This window comes from Heterocephalus glaber, unplaced genomic scaffold (genome assembly GCF_053883595.1).
Source record: "Heterocephalus glaber isolate CG9 unplaced genomic scaffold, H.glaber_assembly_v1.0 deba00001755, whole genome shotgun sequence".
NCBI lineage: Eukaryota > Metazoa > Chordata > Mammalia > Rodentia > Bathyergidae > Heterocephalus > Heterocephalus glaber.
In genome coordinates, this window is record NW_028258453.1 from 6,469,183 (window position 1) to 6,494,122 (window position 24,940).

A 24,940-nucleotide genomic window follows, 5' to 3' on the forward strand; every position below is an offset into this window, starting at 1 on the left:
GTCTGTCTTCAAAAGGCCCTCATTGAAATATTGGGGCAAAACAGTAAAATCTACCATAAGATTCCCGCTATTAGTCATATGGAGTCCTAATAGTTACAGATAACTAGAGTGGATAGTAATAAAGCATGTCCTGGTCTCTGAGCAGCTTGGTGATTGCACAAGGAGATGTCTGTCCTCTATGTTCTTGGTTGAAATCTCTTAGGATCCATCCATTCATTCTACATCTACATGTATAGCGCCTACATGTATGAGCACATTGCTGGAACAAAATTATACAGCTTACTTCTCTGTTGGGTAGGGGCATGTAGGGCCGTAGGATCTACAAGAGCATGACTAGCCATTTCCATCTTTGTATCCAGTGCCTAGATAAATATTTGACATCTAAATTAACAGCTTATTTCCCCTAGTAGATACATAGTCTTTGGTCTAGTATATAAAATGTGGTTAACTTGAAAGGTCAAGTACATCATTAAATTTGAATTAAAGTGGACATCTGGAAAGTAAGAGTGGCTGATGATTCCCAGAACATAAGCAATTCAGTTGTGAACGTTATACCTCAAGGGACTTCATAACAAGACTAGGATCCTAGTAGAAAAGAAAACATCAGAGGGCTCCTCATTGACTATTCATTATGGGATGTGGGCTGATTTGGTGGCAGGAGAGTTGAGAACCAGGAGGAAACTGGAGAATATATTATTAAACCATCAGAGTCTTCCCACTACAACTTCTGGAAAGATTCTCTTTCCAGATATGGAAGGAAGCCAGCCACTCCTGTAGCGTCACCTGGTACTCTGAGGGTCATCATATCTTCAGACAGCACAAGAGTCAGAGTGGACCCTGGCTAATATTGTGGAGGGGTGGACATTGTTTCAGATCTTGGTTGAACTTTACCCATGTATGTTAGTACAGGATAGCCTCTGTGCTCAGGGGCTCAATTTAGGACTTGAACTTCTGAAATATTTGCTTCAGTCCTCTCTTTAATCAGACTGTGTCTACAAAGCCCAGGTGGCCTTTCTTGCCATCATGGGACAAGCAGATTCTGGTAGATTTGAAGGTTCTTTTTAGCAGGTTGGGATGTTAGTATCCCAGGCCTTCAACACTATGAGAGATTATTTTCCTTTTCACACAGTTTGGCTACTCTTCCCTTCCCTTTGAAAGAAACAGCCTTGGCATAAGTACTGGGGTGGGTGGGTGGATAGTGATCCCTTGGAGAGGGTCAACCAAGACCACCATGACTTTCAATGGCCATACTGTGCTATAGGGTACCATGCCCCAAAGCTTAGTTGATTGAACCAGGGCTGAGCACTGACATAGAAGGCTCATTTCCACAGGAGTTTCAAACTGATAGCAAGAGTTCTCACTTCTATGGCATGGCTTTGCTTATGCTCCCCTAGTCCTTCTTGAGCTCATTCAGAACCATCTATTTATAGAAAAAATGCTTTAGCTTTGGCTTAAAATACATAGTTGTTTTCTTGTACTTGCAATAAAAGGAGGCTTTCTGAGTGTGCCCAGGTGTGGCCTCTATACCTGGGAATTGTTTGCTCTTTATTGCATAACAGATCTGTATTTCAAAGTGCCAGGAAATGGAGACTTTTGCAGTAAAAGGAAAAGGTTCTTAGCAGAGATCCTGGGCTGCATATGGCCTGGAAGTGTGACTTTATTTTTTTTTCTGGACATGATATACGGGTTCAGTACTTCTAGGAAGAGGGGTGGGATTTGGAGGCCCAATCCAGAAAGAGCAATACCCTTGGTCCTTGGGAACAAAGGAGAGAATGGTTTCCAGTTCCAGGAGAAGGTACTTGAGCCCCTTTTGCAGGCCTATGGTTCACCCAAGTTCCATTCCCATTTCTCAAACACAGATGTCATTTAAGTAATTTTTTGAAATGCTGTGTCAATAAAATGAACCAAATATTCAGGAGTCTTCCAAAGTACAAGCTTTGGGGTCCAAAAGGCCTGTTCATGACCCAGCTCCAACTCTGCCATTCAGTATGTTCCTGCATAAGTCCCTTCCCCTCTCTGTGCCTTGGTTTCAATATTTGGAAAAAGAGGAGGATGAATTAGCTAGATTATCTGTGAGGCAGAGTGGGAAAGATTGCTGGAACTGTCAGGCAAAAGAGGGTTTGGGGTGATTTGAGCCAGGCCAGACACCCTCTGCTCATAAGTTCCCTGAAGTGACTTTAGAACTGTGAGCTGACATTCCTGTGCCATTGACAGAGCTGCAGAGATGCTGGGCAGAGGGATTAGGAGGAGCACTGTGTGCAGCTTCCTCGGCTTAGGAAGAAGCAGTCACAGACGCCTCCAGCTCTGGGGCTCCAGATTGTAATGAGAGAAGTTTGGGGTTTAGAGAGAGTCCTGAACATGGATCTACACGTGGAAGTCATCAGCATGTCAATGGAATGTGAAGCCGTGTGTGTGTGTGTGTGTGTGTGTGTGTGTGTGCATGCTCATTCTGTTGTGAGTGTAAAGAGAAAGAACCAGAGCTGAGCCTTGGCACTGTCCCATCAAGTGGTCAAGGACAGCAATGAAAATGAGCAAGGGGCTGGTAAGGAGCAGCCAGAGGTTGAGAATCAATGTAGGCAACAACAGTGTCCCTGAAAGCCCAGAGGAGGGAGAGTTTGAAAGAGGAGGGAGAAGCCAGCTGAACTGGATGCAGCTGAGAGCTGGTGAAGGAGGAGGGCTGGAGAGGAGTCATTGGGTTTTGTTACAAGGATCACAGAAAGTGACTTTTATTGCTTGCAACTGGAAGAGCAGGTGGCCCCTTCTCTGCTGGGCTTCAGTGTGGGAAGGTATTTTGCATTTTACTCTGAGAGGCATCTGAAATAGTTCTTTTGGCTGCTCTCAGCTGGCAGAAGTCACCGTTTTATTAGGATGTTGGCAACACACAGGTTTGGACCAAGCACTGAATCCCCAGGGGCTCAGAACTCGCAGATCACGAGGCGATGCTGTCCACAATCCTTGTCATTCCACTTGCCGTTGGTGAACATCTCAACACAGTTCTCTGACCCACCATGATTGTTGGGCTCCCCAGGGGCCCAGTTGGAATAGACCAGGAGCTCCCCTGAGGGGTAGACAAATGTGCCCTCCTTCTTGGTGTCTGTCAGGCTCAGGAAAGCAGCCTTGTTCTGGGCTTCAATCAGCTTCTGCAAAGCAGCATTTTCTGCCGCAGAGCGTGGGGAGGGTAGTTGTCCACCAGCCTGAGTACACATTTTCTGTGCCCCTTCAAAATTCGCTTCAGAGCCCACTGTCTTGAATATCTTGTCCCCAACACTTTGGCCATTGGGGAAGAGCTCGGCTGAAACAAGGAGAGTCATGTTAAGGCTGGTCGGAGCTCAGAGGGTTTGAGATCTATGTGGTGTGACTCGAGCCTTCCTAGACAGGATGTCTGGGCTCCAGAAAGGATGTAAACAAGATATAGATCCAGAGCAGCCCCAATATCATGATGGACCCTGAGAGAGAGGATGCCATGGTCCCCTGTTCACAGATGAGAGCACAGGAGGGCAGAGAAGTTAAATAAGAGGCCCAAAAGTGTGTAGTCGTCAAATGCACAGTTAAGGACACCTTCTCCAGTCTGACCCCAAAGCTCAGAGATGCTGTTTTGGTGTCATCCCATATTGTATGCCTGGATTGATTTTTCAGTAACTATGTAGAATTGAACAGCTTTTCTCAGGGAAATGATTCCTGGCCTGAGCCCATTTCTAAGAATACCAAAAACACAACGCAATGACTCTGTCACCCCTGTTGCTCTAATGTGAGAGTGTTAGAGAGGTCTGTGCTGTACGATGGTGAGAGGGCACAGGATAGATTAGCATAGGGCATCTGAGGTTGTTGTGTGTCAATTTCTGCTCGGGTCTAGCCCAGGTTGGCTTCTTGGTGTACATGTGGTTGATGCCTCTGCCAGTCAGTCTGCCCTGGAGGTGCTGGGGGATCAGAATGAGGGCATCTGAGAGGCGCATCTGTGTGGGCCAGTACAAGGTGTGAGAGAGAGCCCTAAATGGGAATCAGAAGCCCAGGCATTAAGACATACCCTGGTTATGACTGTCTGGGTGGACAGGGCAAAGCCAAGTCCCTTCTAGGGTTTCCAATTCCTCACCTCTCTAAAGTGAGGAATCACTTCACAAAAGCAAAAAATGTCAAGCAGGTCTTTATTCCGATCTGTCCTCATCCTGTGGTTTTGGATCTGTGCATGGAAATCTGCAAAGGACACTAAACTATCAAGGCCCCAGGGAAGGCTGTGCTCCTTGATTTAGGCTGGCAGAGTTCAGGCTGCACCCTAATTCACTGTCTATCTCTGAGCATCTTTAATAAAGACTGGAGGAAGATTCTCTGTGGGCTTAGGACAGCACCCAGAGAGTCCCGAACAAGGTCAGTGCAAGATTCATGCATCTTGCCTGGGTTTATGCTCCAGGAGGTGGGTATGCCTATGCCATATGCCATGTGAATATGCCCATGGATTCATCCAAAGACCTGTGGGAGTCCTTAAACTGGAGGTTGCACATTTTGAATTTGAAAAATGACCTTGAGCAGTAAAATATAAGTAACTCACATGATTAGCTTTCCAGGGATGGAACACTAGGCAAAAAGAGTTTAAGGTCCCTCTGGTTGTGTGTGCCCATGTATGTGTCTGTATATACATTCAAGCTCATGGATGTAGATGGATGTGGAACGAATGAACGAATGATGATATTTAAGTGCAGATGTGTGTGGCAAGTGTACATGTGCAGGTTTTTGTGTTTCTGTCAGTGTACCTATGCAAATGAGCGCATCTATGAATATGTTTGTGGAGGGAGGGAGAAATGCCAAATGCTTGAAACTCTCATCTCTGAGCTTGAGTACCTAGAAGCCAATCCTATGTCCTATCCAAATGAGCTCCTTCACGCTCTATGTGATCAGAAAACATCTTTTTCTGCTTCAGAAAGATATGGAGTCAAAACTAATGTCAAGAAGGGCAGAAGAGGAGGAGGGAAAATTGGGAACTGAGGTGGATTCCAAAAGTCACAGAGAGGGCCAGGGATGTAGGTCAGTGATGCCACACCTGCCTGGCAAGCACGAGATCCTGAGTTCGATCCCAGGTATGGGGGGGAAAAAGAAAAGTCCCAGAATACCGAGGGGTGTGGTCCTGGGTGCCTCAGACACCCAGGATTGTAGTTAGGGCAGGATCTCTGGTCCAGACTCCTTAGGAGTTGCAGGCAGAGCTTGCCCAGCTGGAGCCCAGAGACAGCATGGCCCCTGCTTGTTTTAGGAGCACATGGAAGGAGAGATGCTCACTGGCCACACACCAAGGTCAGGCCCTACCTGCCTTGTTCCCTAGAACAGCACCTGAATTCCATGCTGCCTTGGGCTGCACAGTATCATCTCCAAGAACCCCCACACCTGGCCCCCTAAAATTGAGATACACAGCTCTTACAGGATATCCTTTTCTTTATCACAGGGACCAGCACAGGACAAGCAGGAGGGAAGGTCTAGAGGATTGTTTTGGCACACAAGTGGCCCTGAGATTGGACAGTCCTCAGAAGCTTGGTAGCTTTGGCAGTGTTTCTGCTAGCCTGGTGAACTGGTGACATGGGCCACATCCTCTGACTTGTCCCTTGGATTTACTTCTACATCTTGGGGTACATGGCCTCCTTGCTCCAACCCAGCCTTAGCTTTATCCCCACTCCCAGCTCCAGTTTCAAAGCCAGCTTCAGATATGTCCCTGTTCATCCCATCACAGACCCATCAAGGCTCACCCTCAGGCCCAGCCAAAGCTCTTGCCCCAGTTCAACCCCACCCCAAGGCCCAGAACTAGTATGGGGCCCAATCCTGGTTCCAGGCTGAGACTTGGATCCAGGAACTTACCTTTCTTACAGTGAGAGAAGGAAGCCTGGAGGGTCTGTAACTGCCTCCGCAAGGCCTCCACCTGCTGCTTCAGAGCAGCGATGTCTGCAAGAGAGAGAAATGGCCAGGTGAAGACTTGACCAGCACAGCCAAGTAACAGCCCAGAGCCAGGGCCTCAGGAGAACAATGTCCAGTTACAGGCAGATATTGGGAGTGGAGGTGGAGAACTGGGCTGATTTCCAGCAAGGTCACCTCTGCTAACCCAGGGCGCCCCTGTGTACAGGAATTTCTTATGGTTCTGCTATGGACAAACCAGACCCTGATCTCATTGACATGACCCAGATGCCATTTTGACACTAAATTCTTGGAATGGCGTCTCTGCTCTTCCAGGTGTGACTGTGTGTCTGTGAGTGAGGGGTTAAGAACATACATTCCTCATATACTTTCCGTCTATTGGGTTATTGGATACTCAAAACCATCCTATGAGCTGGAAAGGCAGCAGCTGCTTTTTCATATCAGTTGAAGAAACTGCCCCAGATTTGCCTTCTTGCATGCACTACATATCTAAGATCAAAGCCTGATTCTGCCCTCCAGCCCTCCAGCCTTTCCCCAGTCCCACCCTCATCTTATAGTTAATGGGCTGTCATCGCACTGGAAGACGCATCCTGAGCTGAAGAGGGTTCCTATCCCCACACCACTCCCAATGGGGTTCCCAGAGCTAGGAGCTACCACCTTACCTGGAAGCCCACTTTCACCCTTGGCTCCTTTGTCTCCAGGAGCACCTCTGTCACCCTTCAGTCCTGGGGGTCCCCTGGAACCTGGAGCTCCCTGTGGACCTGCAGCTCCAGCAGGCCCTGGAATCCAAGAAGATAGTGAGCCGGGCACCCATTTTACCATGTTTTAACTTTCTCTGTACATGCTCTGTCCCTATTACCTAGCAGTATGTCCTGCTTACACCAGACTAAGGCTCAGAACACCGCAATCTACCTCTTCTGTGTACAGCCATCCTGGTCACCAGCAACTGACTTCCCTGGACACAGACTAGCCCTATACAGGCTAGCACTGCCCTCTCCCTACAGAGAGAGAATTTCCAGAATTGCATTCTTCTTGGATATAGACTCCGTTATGATTTATATCTAGATGACTTCAAGAGCCTCCTGCACTCATATGTGGGGCTATTGGAAAGTGATAGGATTATGGGGGCTTATAGCTGTCATGCTGTTAGGAGGTAGGGGCTGCTTGGAAGAGGCTGGTCTCTGAGGGCATGGCCTGGAAGGGTTTATCTCCCTTGCTGGTTCCTCCCTTCACTCCCTGTTTTCTGGCTGCCAAGCCATGAGCATCTTTTCCTCTGCCATGCCCCTCTGTCATGACACCCTGCCTTGGACTCAGCCAGTGATGGAATGAAATCTCTACAAACTGTGAGCCAAAATAAGCTCTTCCCCCTTAGAGTTGTGGGTATTGGGTATTGTGCACAAGTGACAAGAAAAGTGACTAAGGCCCAAGTGAACTGGCAATGCCAATTCTAGCCTCATGTGGTGAGTTGGAGGGGTACAACTGGGCATGATAAATGGGCCCCAGCACCAGATCTCCCCATCACTCACCTACTGCCCCAGCACTTCCGGGGGCTCCAAGTTCACCAGGAGTACCTTTCTCCCCTTTAGGGCCTGTGGGGCCTCTTGTCCCTGCTGAGCCCTGAACTCCTGGGGCACCTACTTCTCCTGAGGAAGAAACAAATAGGGACAAATGCTACTAAGAGTATTCTCAGCAAGCATTATCTCCTCAGTAGTAGACTCCAGAGTCAGAGAGGAAACCTGACCGATGCTCTTTACTGCTTGGGGTTCCTCTGTGCAGGATGAGTAAGACAGTGTTAACATCAGGGATGTAGGAAAGGGGTGCACAGAAAAGCCTTCACAGTATTGATGGTCTGGGCTCCTCCTGGCATTCTCAGCATGACTCATGTCACACTTTAGATCATACTGTCATTCCTTCCACCTTGCTTCTTCCAAGATCAGCCAGAAACCATTCACCTACCTTTGGGCCCAGCCTCTCCTTTGGGTCCTGGTTTGCCTTGAGGCCCTATATTTCCCTGATTTCCAGAGGGACCATCTTTTCCTAGTGGACCAGGAACACCTGGAGGTCCTGGAGGTCCTGGGGAAAAAGACCAGCTTAGTCAATGACATTGAACCCTCTTGGCAGTGGGAATGCCTGAAATGAGAGTAATAGTGGAGGTCAGAGAGGCACCCACAGCAGGCCAAGTCTGTCCCAAAATAACCCAGTGCTGCCTTCAGAATAGCTTTCATCTTTCTTCCTGGGATAGGCCCAGTGCATGCCTACCAGTTAAGCCTATGGCAGAAGCACCACTTGGAGATATCTGAATTCCATGCCCAGTTGCTCACCACTTGGTCCAGAATCTCCCTTTGGTCCAGGCTCTCCAGGAAAACCATTGTCTCCTTTGGGCCCAACTGGGCCAGCTTGTCCAGGAATCCCTGCTGGCCCTACAACTCCTGGCAAACCTGTAGCAGCAAAATAAATGGATATAAAGTTGGCTCAAGGTTCAGAAAGGACTAGACACTTTCAGGGTCAATTCCTGGCATTCCTTCAGTGTTCTTCAGGGTGTGCACATTCCACAGTTACACACCCTGGTCCAGTGGTGAGCTAGGAAAAAGGTGTCTGCATCCTCATTTTAAGAAAGAGCCTTTTGGAGAAGACGCCGAATCAGCCCCCTGCAGACAGGCAGGTCTGCCCACACCCTGCCGAGGTCCCCAGTGACTCCGAACACACGCTGAATCAGCTCGCTACAGACAGACAGGTCTGTGCACGCCCTACCGAGGTCCTGAGTCACGCTGAAGGCACTGAATCACCCCACTGCAGACAGGCAGCCACCTGATTCCACATTACCAAGGCGCAGAGGACACCAGACCACCAGACCAAGGCACTGAGTCCCACTGTTCACAGCCCAGAGGTAGGGGCTTCTGAGCCGTCGTCCCACTGCTCCTGGTCCAGAGGAAGGGGATTCCTGGTCACCATCCCTCCCGCTGCTCCCAGCCCAGAGGAAAGGGCTTTTGGGCCACCTTCTGTCCCGCTGCTCCTGGCCCAGAGGAAGGGTTTCCGGGCCACCATCCCTCCCACCACTCCCGGCCCAGAGGGAGGGGCTTCTGAGCCACCATGCCACTGCTCCTGGTCCAGAGGAAGGGGTTTCCTAGCCACCATCCCTCCGGCTGCTCCCAGCCCACAGGAAAGGGCTTTTGGGTCACCATCCCTACCGCTGTTCCCAGCCCCTGTCCCACCTCACCCAGCTCAGAGGAGGTAATCCGTGCAGGTGCTAACAGCCCCCTGCCCCAGTCGAAATGAGAAAACACATAAATAAGTCTCAAAACAAGACTTCCAGATTACCTACAGCAACCCCAAAGGGAAATGAGATGGATCACTCTGATACTCAACCACCTGGACCCACTGAACTGGCAACAAAAGGGGATCTGGAAAAAAGGAAATCAGAAATAATTTCTCAGATAACAGGAGAAATTGTGCCCTTAGTGCAAGACAGGATTAATAAATCTAGAGAGGAGCTCAGGAACATGATGGAATCCCAACATAAGAAACAAATGGAATCCATAAAACAGATGCAAATAGATTTCCAGGACACGAAAAACTCCACTGAAAGTCTACACAGCAGAATGAGCCAGTGTGAGGACAGAATTTCAGATATAGAAGATAAGATTGCAATTAGTGACCAGGAAAAGAAAAATTGCTTCAAAATTATAAGGGAACATGAGAAATCAATCCAGCAGCTGTTAGATGATGCAAAAAAGAATAACATAAGACTGATTGGGCTCAATGAAGAAACAGGAGAGAGTACAGATGACATAAAAAATCTCTTCACAGAAATAATGGCAGAAAACTTCCCAAGGAGGGGAAAAGAGCTTGACATACAGATAAGTGAGGCATATAGGACTCCAAATAGCCTTGATCAAAAAAAATCTACACATAGGCATATAATTGTTAAGATTCCAGAAACTCAACAGAAGAACAAAGTTCTCCAAGCAGTCAGAGAAAAGAAACAAATCACATACAAAGGAAAGCCCATCAGAATCACAGAAGACTTCTCAACACAAACCATCAAGGCAAGAAGAGCTTGCAGTGACATATTCCAAGCCCTAAAAGAAAACAGCCTCCAACCCAGATTGATGTACCCTGCAAAACTATCTTTCAAAATGGATGGAGAAATAAGATACTTTCATGACAAAGAGCACCTTAGGAACTTCATGAATACCAAACCAGCACTCCAAAGAATTTTACACAATAGCCTAGGAACAGACATTGAGGATCACAACCCCAGGAAGCAAAGCAGAATGAACCCATCTGGCATGACAAGAAATTAAATGTAAAGGGGGAGAATCCAACAAAAAGAAAAAGTCATGCCAATGACAAGTCAATAAGTTTCAGTTATAACCATCAACGTTAATGGTCTCAATTCACCAATCAAAAGAAACAGACTGGCAGAATGGGTCAACAAGCCAAATCCAACAATATGCTGCATACAAGAAACTCAATTAATTCAAAAGGAAACTCATAGACTGAAAGTTAAAGGGTGGAAAACAGTACTCCACGCAAGAGGAACCTGAAAAAAAGCAGGAGTAGCTATCCTCTTGGCAAATCAAGTAGATTTCAAACCAACACTAATTAAGAGAGATGAAGAAGGACACTACATCCTTGTAAAGGGAAGAATCCAAGAGGAAGAGATGACAATCATAAATAACTATGCACCAAACACTAGTGCATCCAACTATATAAAACAAATACTAACGGACATGAAAAGCCATATATGCACTAATACAATTGTAGTGGGGGACCTCAACACCCCATTATCACAAATAGATAGATCAACTAGACTAAAAATAAGTAATGAAATACTAGAACTCAATCGAACTCTTGAACACATGAACTTAACAGATGTTTACAGAGTCTTCCACCCCACAAAATCAGAATACACATTCTTCTCAGCTGCACATGGGTCATTCTCCAAAATAGACCACATACTCACACATAGAACATGTTTAAGTAAGGGTAAAGAAATTGAAGTTATCCCCTGTATATTATCAGACCATCCTGTGATGAAATTGGAGATCCATAGCAAAAGAAACTCAAAAAATTTCATAAACACATGAAAATTGAACAACACACTTCTGAATAACCAATGGGTCACAGAGGAAATTAAAGAAGAAATCAAACAGTTCCTTCAATTAAATGACAATGACAATACAACATACCGGAATCTGTGGGACACAATGAAAGCAGTCTTATGAGGGAAATTCATAGCAGTGAATACGCATATTAGGAAAACAGAACAAGCTCAATTAAACAACCTGATGCTGAACCTCAAGCTTCTAGAAAAAGAAGAGCAGGACAACCCCAAAGCTCATACAAGGGAAGAAATTATAAAGATCAGAGGAGAAATCAATGCAATGGAGACTAAGAGAATGATACAAAAAATCAATGAAGCCAAGAGTTGGTTCTTTGAAAGAATCAACAAAATTGATAAACCTTTAGTCAACCTTGTCAGAAAAAGGAAAGAAAAGGCCCAAATCCTTGCAATTAGGAATGAAAAGGGTGAAACTACAACAGACCCAGCAGAAATCCAGAGGATCATCAATACCTACTTCCAGAACCTATATGCCAATAAGATGGACAACACAGAAGAAATGGACAGATTCCTAGATACATATGAATTACCAAAGTTGAATGAAGAAGACCTAAAAATTCTGAACAACCCAATATCAACCAATGAAATTGAAAATGTAATTAAAAACTTATCACCTAAGAAAAGCCTGGGCCCTGATGGCTTCACTGCTGAATTCTACAAGACATTTAGAGAGGAGCTGCTGCTGCTACTGTTTAAACTCTTCAATGAAATTGAAAGGGAAGCAATATTCCCAAATTCATTCCCGGAAGCAAGCATCACCTTGATCCAAAGCAGAGAAAGAACCAACCGAAAAGGACAACTATAGGTCAATCTCACCAATGAACATAGATGCAAAAATCCTTAATAAGATACTGGCAAACAGAATGCAGAAGATCATCAAGAAGATCATACACCCTGATCAAGTGGGATTCATCCCAGGGATGCAGGGATGGTTCAATATATGAAAATCAATCAATGTAATACACTATATCAATAGAGCCAAGGACAAAAACCATATGATTATCTCCATAGATGCAGAAAAAGCATTTGACAAAATCCAACATGCATTTAGGATAAAAACCCTACAAAAAATGGAATAGATGGTCTCTACCTCAAACTGATAGAAGCCATCTATGAAAAACCAACAGCCAATATCATACTAAATGGTCAAAAACTGAAATCCTTCACACTCAAATCAGGAACAAGACAAGGATGTCCACTATCACCACTCTTGTTCAATATAGTTCTAGAAACATTAGCCACGGCAATTAGACAAGAGAAAGAAATAAAAGGAATAAAGATAGGTAATGAAGAAGTCAAATTGTCATTATTTGCAGATGACATGATACTCTATATAGAAGACCCCAAGAACTCCACCAAAAGTCTTCTAGACTTAATAACCAAATTCAGTCAAGTAGCTGGTTACAAGGTTAACACACAAAAATCAATAGCATTCCTCTACACCAATGACAGACTCACTGAGAGAGAAATAGGGCAAATAATTCCTTTCACAATAGGATCCAAAAAACTGAAATACCTAGGAATCATCCTAACGAAAGAAATCAAAGACCTCTTCTCTGAAAACTATGGCACTCTGAAAAGAGAGATTGAAGATGATATCAGAAAATGGACAGACATCCCCTGCTCCTGGGTAGGAAGGATTAATATAGTGAAAATGGCCATACTTCCAGAACTGCTATATAGCTTTAATGCAATTCCAATTGAGATCCCAGCAGCAGACTTCATAGACCTTGAGAAAACAATCCAAAAATTCATTTGGAGCAAGAAGAGACCCAGAATAGCAAAAGCAATTCTAGGTAAGAGAGACATGGCAGGGGGTATCACAATCTCCAACCTGCAACTCTACTACATAGCTACTGTGATAAAAACAGCATGGTACTGGCAAAGAAACAGGCTTGAGGACCAGTGGAACAGATTAGAAGATGCAGAAACAACGCCAGACACACTCAACCATCTCATCTTTGACAAAGGAGCCAAACACCCTCACTGGAGGAAACATAGTCTCTTTAATAAATGGTGCTGGACAAATTTGGCTTCAACTTGCCAAAGATTAAAACTAGACCTGTATCTCTCACCATGCACTAAACTAAAATCAAAATGGATTAAAGATCTAAATATTAAAATAGAAACTCTGAACCAGTTGGAACAGAGGTTAGGTAGAGCCCTTGAAGACATCGGTGTAGGAAAAGATTTTATGAACAAAACCTCAGTTGCCCATGAACTAGCACAAACAATCAACAAATGGGATGTCTTCTTATTAAAAAGCTTCTGCACAGCAAGAGAAACCACCAGCAGTGTGAAGAGATAATCCACAATGTGGGAAAAAATCTTCACCTGCTCTTCCTCAGACAAAGGTCTACTATCTCGAATCTATAAAGAACTTAAAAAGATCAGACCTCCCAAATTTAAAGACCCTATCCAAAAATGGGCATCTGAAATGAACAGACATTTCTCAAAGAAGTAGAAATAGCAAAGAAATACATGAAAAAATGTTCCACATCACTGGTCATTTGAGAGATGCAAATGAAAACAATGCTGAGATTCCACTTCACTCCAGAAAGAATGGCTGCTATCATGAAATCAACCAACAACAAATGCTGGCAGGGTTGTGGGGAAAGAGGAACCCTGCTCCACTGCTGGTGGGAGTGTAGACTGGTGCAAGTACTGTGGAAATCAGTATGGAGATACCTCAAAGAACTAGGACTGGAAGTCCCATTTGACCCAGCTATTCCACAGCTGGGGATCTTCCCCAAAGAATTAAAAGAATCATACCACAGTGATATATGTGCACCCATGTTCATAGCAGCGCAGTTTGTAATAGCTAAAACTTGGAAACAGCCCAAATGCCCATCAACTGGAGACTGGTTAAAGAAAATGTGGGTTTTTTTTATAAAGAGGAGTACTACTCAGCCATAAAAAATGAGAAATTAGACACATTTATAGCTAAGTGGATGCACATTGAGGCAATACTCTTAAGTGAAATAAATAGGACACAGATGTGTAAATACTGAATAGTTTCTCTGGTGTGAGAAACTGAAAGCGTAAATAAGGACTAAATGTATAACAGGTCATGTGAAATAGGAAGAAAAGGGGCAAAGGGGAAGGAAGTGGGAGGGCTAGGGGAAAGGATAGAAGGGAAAGGGATTAATATGAGAAAATGGAAACATAGGAAAAAAATGTTTGTAAATAGGGAGGACTGGAGGGGTTGAAGGGAGGGCTGGGCAAGGGTGAAAAGTAAGAACCAAGAGAGACTATGTAAAGGTGCAAATTTCCAATGATGAATGTCATTATATTGGATACCTAAAATGTACCAATGATTAGAATGAATAATTGATAATGTAAAATAGGAAGAAAAGGTCCAAAGGGGTAGGGGTAGTGGGAGAGGCAGGGGAAAGGAAAGAAGGGAAAGGAAAAATGATGAGAAATGGAACAAATGGAAATAAAGTCTTTGTAAATAGGGAAGGGTGGAGGGCGTGAAGGGAGGGCTAGGAATGGGGAAAAAATAAGAACCAAGATGCATTATGTAAAGGTACAATTCCCAATGAGAAATGTAATTGTGTTGTATACCTACAATGTACCAATAAAAGAATTTAAAAAAAAAAAAAAGAAAAAGAAAGAGCCTTTCTAGACATGAATTCCTTCCCTTGATAAGAAAGCAATTTGTCAGCATTTGCCTGTGTCTGTGGATTTCTTGCTTTATGTATGTATGCATATGTATACAAATGTATGGAGAACAAATATTTATATCAGAAATGGAACAAAACAGATTCTCATTCAGTTATTTGCCCATTTGAACATTTTTTGTTCATGAAGAACCCTAAAAGCACAGAAAACAAAAGTAAAACTTGACAAATGGAATGACATCAAATGAAAAAGTTGCATAGTAAAGGAATCAATTAGCAGAGTGAAGAGACAATCTGCAGAATAACAGAAAGTATCTGCCAGCTCTTCATCTGACAAAGGGCTAGTATCCAGAATGTATCTGGAATTCAAAAAACTTAATAACAAGAAAACAAGGAATCCAATTTAAAAATAGGCAAATGATTTGAATAAACACTTCTCAAAAGACATACAAATGGTCAAGAAATATAAAAATGTGCTCAATATCATTAGCCATCAGATAAAAACAAATCAAAACTACAATGAGATTACATCTCTTCTAACTTTATCAAAACAAAACAAAAATACCAAATGTTATTGAGGATATGAAGAAGAAGAACTCTTTTTCACCATTGGTGGAAATGTAAATTAGTACAGCCATTCTGAAAAACAGCATGGACAGTCCTCAAAAAAAAAAAAAAAAGCCAAACTAAAAGTAGATTTACCACACAATCCAGCTATCCTATTTCTGGGTTTGTATCCAAAGAAAATGAAATTAGCATACCAAAGACATATCTGCACCTCCATGTTTATTACAGCACTATTCATGATAGCTAAGTTATAGAATCAGTATAGTGCCCATCAAAGATAAATAGATAAAGAAAATGTAGTATATAGACACAGGGAGTGTTATCCAGCCTGTGATATGCAGCTAAAAGGATGGAATTGGAGCATAATATGTTAGGCAAAATAAGCTAGACACAGAAAGACAAATGCCATGTTCTTTCTCATATGTGGGAGTAAATAAATGTTGACCTGAATGTAGAATAGTGATTATTAAAGATTAGGGAGGGTGTGTTGGAGGGGTGAAGAGAAGTTTGACTTGATCTTCAGTATATGCATATCTGGAAATAACACACTGAATCCCACTAATATATATAACTAATAAGTATTAATCAAAACTATAAAAACCATCTATGCACATTTACTTTATGATTAGCACTGGGCTGGATGTGATTATTTGGCACTAGCCCTGGTCTGTAAGAGATTTATAATAAACTGTGAGACAGGGCAACAGGTCAGGCAGACAATGTGGAAGATGTTTTCCATGACATCACTGCACCCTTGGCCCACACACATGCACATCCTCAGAGTGGTCCTCTCTAAACCACTTTGGAGAGAAGAAAGGAGATCTTTCAGACTTGTAAGTATGTTCTTGTGGCAGGAGAGGCCAGGTTTTCTTGGAGCAAGAGTTTGTTTGGGATGTGGGTGACCATGAGTTTGCTGGGTAGATGGAAGATTCTGTGGTGGGCACTGTGCTGTGCTGTTGTTTACAGTCCTTCATAGGAGTGGAATGGAAGCAGAAGGTGACAGATCCACGGATTATATCCAGCTGTACACAGGGCTGAGTGCAGAGATAACCCAAGCTCAGGCTCAGCATCTGGAGGGTTCCACTGCAGCCAGGATGGCAGGAGCACAGTGGGCCACAGGAAAACAACCACTCTGTAGAAGGGAGGGCCAGAGGCCACCAGTTCCTGGTGCACAAACTCTGGTAGCATGAGAGGTCACGCCTCAACAGCAGCACAGAAGCGTACTGTGACTATTAATCCTGATATGTCAACTTCATTAGATTATTAAATGTTTATCAAATTAGTAAAGCACATTTGTGGATGGGTGGAGGTAGATCATGAAGGCATGGCCTTGGGTACTATTTCTGGTCCCTCCCTGTTCCTCTCTGGCACTGTTCCTCTGCTCTGCTTCCAGGCTGCCCTGAATTAAGCATTTTTGCTCCACTCTGCCATTTCAGATGTTTCTGCCTTGGAGTCAGCCAACCATGCTCTCAATTCCTTGAAACCATGAGTGAAATAAACCTTTCCACCTTAATAAGTGTTGGGTATTATGTTCTACCAACATGAAAATTGGTTAATACACTGCCCAGAGCAATAGTTTCCCTTTCCAGGATTCCCCAGTGACCTAGCTCTGTACCCTAGTGCCACCTGAGGCAAAATATTTGGCCAGTCTTGAAATACCTCTTCCCTTCAATCTTCTATTCATTCACTCATTCCTCAAATATTTATTGAGCTTCCACCAGATACTAGACACTGTCTTAAATGTTGGTGTGGTAGTGAACAAAACAGAAAAAAGAATGATCCATTAGTCATGGAGCTTCAATCCTATAGCATAAAAATAGACAACCTAAAGTTAAAAGGTATGACATACAGCACATTAGGTTATAGTGTCACAGAGATCAAATAACACATAGGGAGTGTTGGAGGTAATGATATCTGTTGTAAGTGGCGTAGTTTGGGAACCCCTCATCTGGAAGATGGTCATTTTGATTTTGGAAAAGTGTCAGAAGTTGCATGATGCTGAATCTGGTGAATAAGGTGGATGAGGACACATCATAAGTTTCTTTTTTTACAAGACTGTTCTGTCGGAAGGCACTCAGCAGCAGCATTCACCAATTTTGATCACTCTCATAAAAACACTAACAAAACAGCATCTAGCAAAAGTGGACAACAAAAGATGGACAGTGATCCTTCCCAACAGAATGAACATCTATAAGAAGAGAAAATGACAGGGCCCAGGAGAGAGAGATCATATGCAATTAAGGACCAGCGTGAAGCCAGTGTGGCTGAGCAGAGTGGGAATGGGAGGAGTAGAAGGCATTGAGAGCAGAGAAGCAAGTAGTAGTGGTAGAGAGTGGTCATGTGGGATGTTGTGAGGTGTGGGCTTACTCTGAGGGAGATAAGGATCCCTGGAGGGACCCTTGATGAATCTTTCTGGACAGGAATGATGGTGGTGCCGAGGAATAAGGGAGATGTCCCTGCTGAGGTAGAGTCTGGGTCTACCTCACTCTCCATGATGTATCTGGGACCTGACCAGAGTGATTCCAGCTCCACCCTCCATCCCTGCTCAAGGATCTCTCCTCTCATGCCCCAACGGCCCTGTTCAGCACTTTCTGGGCCCACCTGCTTCAAAATCAGAGGAAGTTGTTATAAGTGCAGACTTTGGGGTGACACAGACCTACTTGGTTCAGGAATTTAAGGATGCTCTAAGCTCCCAAGAAAGTTCTCAGACCCATAATGAATGAGCAGGGGGCAAGGCACTTGCACAGCGAATGGAGGTATCAGCCATACTCCTAGCACCAAACTCAAGGGCCCCCACAGGATTCAATCTGCAGCCCCTTCTGGGAGCCAGAGAAAACCGAAAATCTCAGAGAATGCTGGGTAATTGAGTCCCACCCTTCTGAGTTCACCCCTGGGCAGCCTTCCCCAAGTTCAGCTCATTCACATTGGGAGCTCTTTTGGTCCATACAGGAAAAACAGGTTCGTTTCTCTTGCCCCACAAAGCCTGGGGATGCTGCTTATTCTTTCTGTCATAAGTGTCACTAGTTTCCTCACTCCCCAAGCAAAATGAAAACCCAAAAAGTTAAAAACTATTTGATTTCTTCAAAGCCTGGGCCAGGACCATGTGGTCCTTTAGTTCACTGAATTTTCCTGTAAAGCCAGTAAGACCCAGACCCTCTCCCAGACTGAGCATAGTATTTCCAGGAACAATTCCCTTATTGTTTTTTTGCCTCTTTTGCAATACTAGGGATTGAACTCAGGGTCTTGCATATGACAGGCAGGTTCTCTGCCACTAAGATATATCCCCACCCTAATCCTCCTTTTTTTGAAACAAGGTCTTGCTAAATTGTCCAGAACTTGCAGTCCTCCTCCCTCAGTTTCCTGAGTAGCTGTGCTTACAAGTATGAGCCACCACATGTGGTTGGCAATTTCCTTATTTACTAGTACCTCTGGTAACCTCAGAATTCATATAATTGGTACAGCAGGAAGGTGCAACTTTACTCTGAAGATTCAATTGGCAAAAGATTTGGCTCAGTTATTTGTCCTTGGGTGGCAAATATTATTTCTGTTTCCCTGAAACTATGTGGCTTGTCCCAAGGGTTTGCACCTGTGGAGATGGAGCTAGTAGTAGTCAAGCCCACATCTGTCTGATGCAGAATCTCATGCTCTTTTAACCTTCCAGAATGGTTGTTACTTACACTGTCTATATCATAGTTTTCTTATCTGGTAAAGGAGATTAGTAAATTCCTTCTAAGGCTTTTGGTAGAATTACACGAACTACTCCAGTGAATACCCTTGCACAGGGCTGTACAAAGAAATATAACCTCCCTCTCTCAACTTGTGAAGTTTTAAGCCAAATTCTTTTAATTAGGTCTTTGTATGGAGCCCTGGAACCTCATCTCTTCCTATCCTCCTTGGATGGAGTTTAATTATTAAAAATATTTTGCATGATGCACAGGCACCATTTAATCAAAATGAACAACTGCTAACTGCCTCAACAGGGCCACAGGAGGCCACCCAATATCAGTAATTTACTCAGCCCTTAGCCTTTCTTGGGGTAAGGGGAATCCAGGAATCCTAGCGGAGGAGTCAGGTTGATCGGGTGATTTGGGAGCAAGCACATTGGGTGTTCAAGATAGACATACGAGGTGTCATCAAAATATATGGTTAATGTTTAAATTAAAAATTTTATTACAGTAAAAGACACATTGCCATTAATCCTCCTCAAAATACCTCCTCACTTCAAACACACTTATTCCATTGTTCTTGCCCCAAAGACCTCTTTTTTTTTTTTTTTTTGGTACCGCAGATCAAACTCGGGACCTTGCCTCTGCTAGGCAGGCAGCAGAACCACTGAGCTAATGCCCGGCCCTCCAAAGACCTCTTTTGTGAGTGTATTTACCAAGAATGATAAAAAAATGGTGAATGCTGCTGCTGAGTGCCATCCAAGTCATCCCCCATATTCACTGCATCTGGCACCATGAAACTTCTGACTCTTCCACACAGTCAAAATGCCAATGAGAGAGAAATGTTTTGAATAGATTCAGGACACCATGGCAGCCAAAATAGCACAACTAAAAAGACACTCACAAAAGATGACTTCCAGAGATGCTTCAGAAAGAGGCAAGAATAATGGGTAAGTGTGTTCAAAGCAGGAGGAAGTATTTTCTGGAGGATTAATTGCAGTGTGTCTTTAACTGTAATAAATTAAAACAGTTCTTTTAAACAGTCACCATGTGTCCCAATCCTACTTTGTTCATTTGCCAGGTGGTAGAGGAGTGTTTCTGGTACAACAAACAGTAGGGAGAAACCTATTTCCTTGGGGGAAAAGAAGGCCATCACCAAGTTTTCCATCACAGAGTACCCAGATGCAGGTTGCTTGTCATTCTAAGGTTCCTCCCCCCCACCACGTAAATCCCTGGTCCCCACTCTACCTGGATCACCCTTCTCTCCACGAGGGCCCTCTCTCCTATCCTGGCCATCATGGCCAGGGAAGCCATTTTCTGTGGGGCTGCATACAACCAGGGTGCAGGCGTTGGCCAATGTTGTCTGCTGGTAACTCGTCATTCCGGCTCCTAGGTAACTGGGGGGCTGTGTGAGCAGGAACAACATGGAAAGAAGGGGAAGCATCATGGCCTGGGGAGATGGATAGAGAAAGGACATGATGTTGGTTCCAGGACATAGGGTAGGGCTTGACCTAGCTTGTTTTAATCAAAAGTCTCCTTCTCTACTTCCCTCTTCCTGCTGTGAGGCCCAGAGCAGCAAGACCCCAAAAGCAATTTAGGGAGATGAGCACATAGCCTGGTCTTGGGGGGTATGAATTACCCTATTTGAACAGCAACATGGGTCCCTGGGCACAGCAGTGCCCATCTGCTCTCAGTAGCCCATGAGAACTATGGCTGAGGTGTAGCGTTCTCACTAAGGCACCCATCACATCAGGAAGCATTCACTTAGCATCTCCGGGCAGAACCCTTTCCCTTTCTGGGCCTCCTTCTCCCTGCCCATGCCACTGAGACGCCATTGGCAGAGAAGACCAGGCAAATGTGTTTCCTCTTCCTTGCTGCCATGAGTGGGTTAGACTGGCAGTCCTCATGCTGGTCTGAAAATGAGCCTGAGTCCTGACTGCTTTGTGATGTCTGTCCCTAGCTCCAGCTGGGAGTGTGGCTATTTGTATGCCAAGCAATTTATCATTCCTGGACCAGGCACTGACTCCATGGAGAAAGTGCCAGAAGAAGCCCAGGTGAGAAGTTTCAGAGATACTAAATTAGCAGCTGGAGTGACCCAAAGACACCTAGAGGTCTGCCCAGACCATGTGAGAAGGCATAAAGGAGGGGGTTCTTGGGGAAGAGGACATGCCAGGTGGGTGGGGTCACAAGACAGGCTGGTTTGGGGGTAAGCAAGAGAAACTATCCATAGGGCATCCAGGGCAGGGTGGTGCGGGAGCTGGGTCAACCGTACATTGAGCATCTTGCTAGATTTTCATCACTGGGACATCACCTGAGATAAACCAACTTAAAAGAAGGAAAAGTTTATTTTGGCTCATGGTTTCAGACCATGGCTACCTGGGCCAGGGGCAACACAGTTCATCATGGCAGAAGCACATGGCAGAGGCCTCCTCATCTTGTAGCAGCAAGGAAACAAAGAGAGAGAGAAAAGACTGGGGTTCCAATATCCCCTTCAAAGGAGTGGCCCCAAAGACCCAACTTCCTTCCACTGGGCCACCTCCCAATAGCACTACATGCTGGGGACAAAGCTTTTAACACATGAGCCTTGGGGGACAGTTAAGATTTACACAACAACGACATCTTTCAAAGAAGAAACTGTGAAGTTACCAGACTAGAAAGACCCAGCGGGAGCCACAGAAGCACTGAAACCAGATCGCCCTGTGCAAAGATGAAGTGGTTCAGCAGGCTGACTGGGGTTGTGGAGGACAGGGGCTTCTGGCCAGAGAAATGCCTCCTTCTCTAGTTGCTGGAGATTCTGAGCTGTAGGAAACACTTATTTTTCACTGATTTCTTTCCATTTTTAATTTACAACTTCCTTGGATATACTGAGGGTCTCTAGAAATACCTGGATGAGCTCCCAGGCCAGTAGCAGCTCTTTCATTGCCCTTGTTCCAGCAGAGACTTAGTTCTGAGCACTGGAGGCCAGACCCAGGCCAGAGCAGGGCCTATCCCTTGGCCTGCAGCTGTCTCAACTCTGGGTCCCTTTGATTCTGAGAATTAAGAAAAGACCATAGGCATTCTGGCCACAAGCTCAAGCTAGCACAGAAGGCATCAACACCCATACACCGTAGCATGAAGCATCTTTGCAGAGTAGACTCATAGTTTTCCAGACCTGAGATTCCAAAGAGGGGCCTTAGCTGGAGCAGCAGATAAAGCAGTGCTCAACTGCTGTCAGAGGAAGAGTTTAATTAAAAGAGCAATTCTTCTGAACATGCATTGGAAATTGAGAGATAAATCCAGGGAGCACATTTTAAAAGTAAAGACTTGAGGTCATGAGAGAAATAGGTTTATCAGTGTTTCACAGTTTATTGGTACCAGGATGGGTTTAGAACCCAGATCTGAGAATGCCTTGTCTGTTTCTCCCTCACTGTCCTTTCTGAAGAAATTGGGCATAGAGTAGGAGTCAAGACAGGAGTTGAAAACGTGTTTCCACCTGGTATTTCCACACAATGCCTTCTGGGGTCTCAGGGGTGTCACAACACATTCATCCACTCTACCCCGACTCAGGAAGCAAATCTGAACCACAGAAGCTGAATGAGGGGCAGAAGAGCATCTTCTTACCCCACCGTGATCCCCACCTCCCATACTCATGACTCCTGCACCAGAGCCTAGGACAAGAACCCAGACCCACCCTCTTTAACAGGAGTAGGATAAACAGCCCAGCTGGCAGGGGATAGGGGGCATTCACAGAACAGGGGGAAAACAGAATGAGGCATGGACAGAGACACTCACAGGTTGCTTCCTCTCCAGAAGTTCCAGGCAAATGAATCTTGGCTTAGCAGGCACCTGATATTTATGTCTGCCCTGTAACCTGAGCCAGCCAGCCCCAGTTTCCAGAGAATGCCTTTGAAGACGCGGGACAATTTTCTTCCTTGTTGACTCACTCACTCTTCTCCTACCTGCCAACTGGACAACTGCCACTGCCATGCATGGTTGCCTGTCACACTATGCTTACCCGTCACTTTAGAGTTCACAGAGCACTCTTGGTCCAAGGTTGCATCTGCACCTTCCCTGCCGCCCTGTGAGTTAAGCAGCATCACCAGTGTCTGTGTTTTCTAAATGTCCAGGGATCTGGGACCAGAGACCAGGACATTGCACAATGGCCTATGATTGCAAAAACAACTCACATCTGCATATCTCAAGAGCTAGGACCTTACTGTGTCCACTTGTCTTTTCTCTTCATCTCAACAGCAACTGCCCAGATATTGTGAAAGAGCCACTTGTTGTATTCAGGCAGGGGTGGGGGAGGGTAAGGGGCAGCATAGGCAGCAACTGGTGGGGGCAGTGGCTCGGGGAGCTGCTCCAGGAAGTAGCCATTCTTTTGCATCCTGCTCTAGGATTCAGAGGACCCTTCACTTGCCTTTTGTAGACTGGACTTCCCTTAGCAGTCCTAGGCTTTGCCTTGTTCAAGCCTAGTCTCTCCATCGTCTTAGCTGGAGCTTGCCTTCCACATTGACCTAGTTAGAACCCGTGAGCTCTTGATACTACCCTGAAGCCACCCCTTTACTTTTCAATGCCTGTTTGGCATTTGTCCATCCCACTGTCATTGCAATCATCTTTGCTGCTTCTAGATTCTTTGCCTAGCTCCACATAGTGGCAAACCCATATCTCCAACTCTCCCCTTGGGCTACCTCATTGGTGGTGCTGACTTGCTCCTAGCTTTCAACACTGCTCATCACACCTTCTTGCATATTATAGAAGCGATAATGGCAAATCTCCCCACTTGGCAGGGAAAGGTCTATTTTTTCTATTGCAATTTTTTGAAGCAGGATTCCATAGCAACGTCACTCCAGTTTTGCTACTAGAGCTGTTTTATTATTAACACATAGCTGTCCTCACCCTAGGATATTCGTATGTCTTATTGAGCTATGGATCAGCATGGAAGCTGCCTTGAGCTATTTCTCACTCTCCCCACAAAGCTAGCTGTCAGGCCTCATCCCGGTGGCTGGTCTAGCCTTTCTAATTTATAGTGATGTTTATTTCAGGAGCCTATATTTTGTCTCTCTTTTTTGATACCGAGGCTTGAACTCAGGACCTTGCCCTTGGGAGGCAAGTGTGGTGCCATTGAGCTAAATCTCTGGCCACCATTTTGTCTCTCTTCTTAAGCAGGCCTCTCATCCACCACCTCTTAGCTTGAGAAATAGGTTCTCACAATGCTCAGGAACCCCATTATAAAACAGATTGTGGTGTATGTTTATTCTAGCTTCACACTGTAGCACAGTCTAGTTTTATTTCTGATCCAATTTATTCACTAACTATGAAGACTACTGTTTTCCTCAGTTACACATATAGATGAGAAGAATCAGATTTTGAATGGCAATCACAGAAGCCATCAGCCACAGTGTCCCCGAACCACTCTCTCTTCCCAAGCCTTAGGATGACCACAGAGGCACTTTGGTAGCCAGCCAGACACTGTACTGAAACCTCATCAATATTTGCCACCTCTGGTGGATGTTATTAGTTGCACATAAGCACTCCCAACTTCACCTAACTTGCTCTTGTTTAATCTCGGTTTGTGGCTCCAAACTCTTGGCCCTGACTTCTGTACTTGCCTCCAGGTACCACAGTATTAGTGTTCCTACTTGTTCTTCCTTGATTTTTTTTATTTCTGGCCTGATTCCTTCATCTGACCTTTAAGCTTCTCTGATTTTCTTAGAGAAATTCTGGTGTTTTAGTTACTTTTTTCTCATTGCTGAGACAAAATACCCGACAACCAATGTTAAAGGGGAAAAGGTTTATTTAGCTCACAGTCTGTAGAGGTTTCAGTCCACAATCAGTGGGCTCCAAGGCAGGGTGGCTTGGCAGAGGGGCGTCATAGAGGAGAACCAGTTCGTGGCAAGCAGAAGACAGCAAAAGCAAACAAGCAAAGGACCTTACTAGTGTCTTCCTGCCCTTTTTGTCTTATCCAAACTACTTAGGGTGGGTAGCACTCACACCCTTAATCCTAATGCTCTTGGGCCTAACATTACACCCTGAATCAATTCCAGTGTCACACACTATAGATTCAGCCACCTCTGAAAAAGTCCCACCTA

The 24,940-nt window shown here is 44.8% G+C and overlaps 1 protein-coding gene across 2 annotated transcripts; it reads right to left on the reverse strand.

The window, feature by feature from the left end:
- Nucleotides 1–1,639: 1,639 nt before the first annotated feature.
- Sftpd (surfactant protein D) lies at nucleotides 1,640–22,993 on the reverse strand. Of its 2 annotated transcripts, none has more exons than XM_004867762.4 (8): nucleotides 22,641–22,796; nucleotides 20,118–20,319; nucleotides 8,211–8,327; nucleotides 7,846–7,962; nucleotides 7,416–7,532; nucleotides 6,552–6,668; nucleotides 5,836–5,919; nucleotides 1,640–3,292 (listed from the first exon to the last, which is right to left on the reverse strand). In XM_004867762.4, the coding sequence occupies exons 2-8, from the start codon at nucleotides 20,314–20,316 to the stop codon at nucleotides 2,916–2,918; spliced, it is 1,128 nt and encodes a 375-aa protein (XP_004867819.2). In that variant the 5' UTR covers nucleotides 20,317–20,319; nucleotides 22,641–22,796; the 3' UTR covers nucleotides 1,640–2,915. The 2 variants fall into 2 exon arrangements, with proteins under 2 accessions (XP_004867819.2, XP_004867820.1); XM_004867763.4 differs by lacking the exon at nucleotides 22,641–22,796 and adding an exon at nucleotides 22,864–22,993 and having other exon boundaries at nucleotides 2,842–3,292.
- Between the last annotated feature and the right edge of the window lie 1,947 nt (nucleotides 22,994–24,940).

Excerpts from the sequence above, each read along its gene's own strand:
- Sftpd (XM_004867762.4), bottom strand. The coding sequence starts at position 20,316 with ATGATGCTTCCCCTTCTTTCCATGTTGTTCCTGCTCACACAGCCCCCC. Across the intron at positions 7,963-8,210 it reads GGGAGATTCTGGACCAAGTG|GACCTCCAGGACCTCCAGGT; the intron begins GTGAGCAACTGG and ends CTTTTTCCCCAG. Across the intron at positions 3,293-5,835 it reads CTTCTCTCACTGTAAGAAAG|CCGAGCTCTTCCCCAATGGC; the intron begins GTAAGTTCCTGG and ends TCCTTGTTTCAG.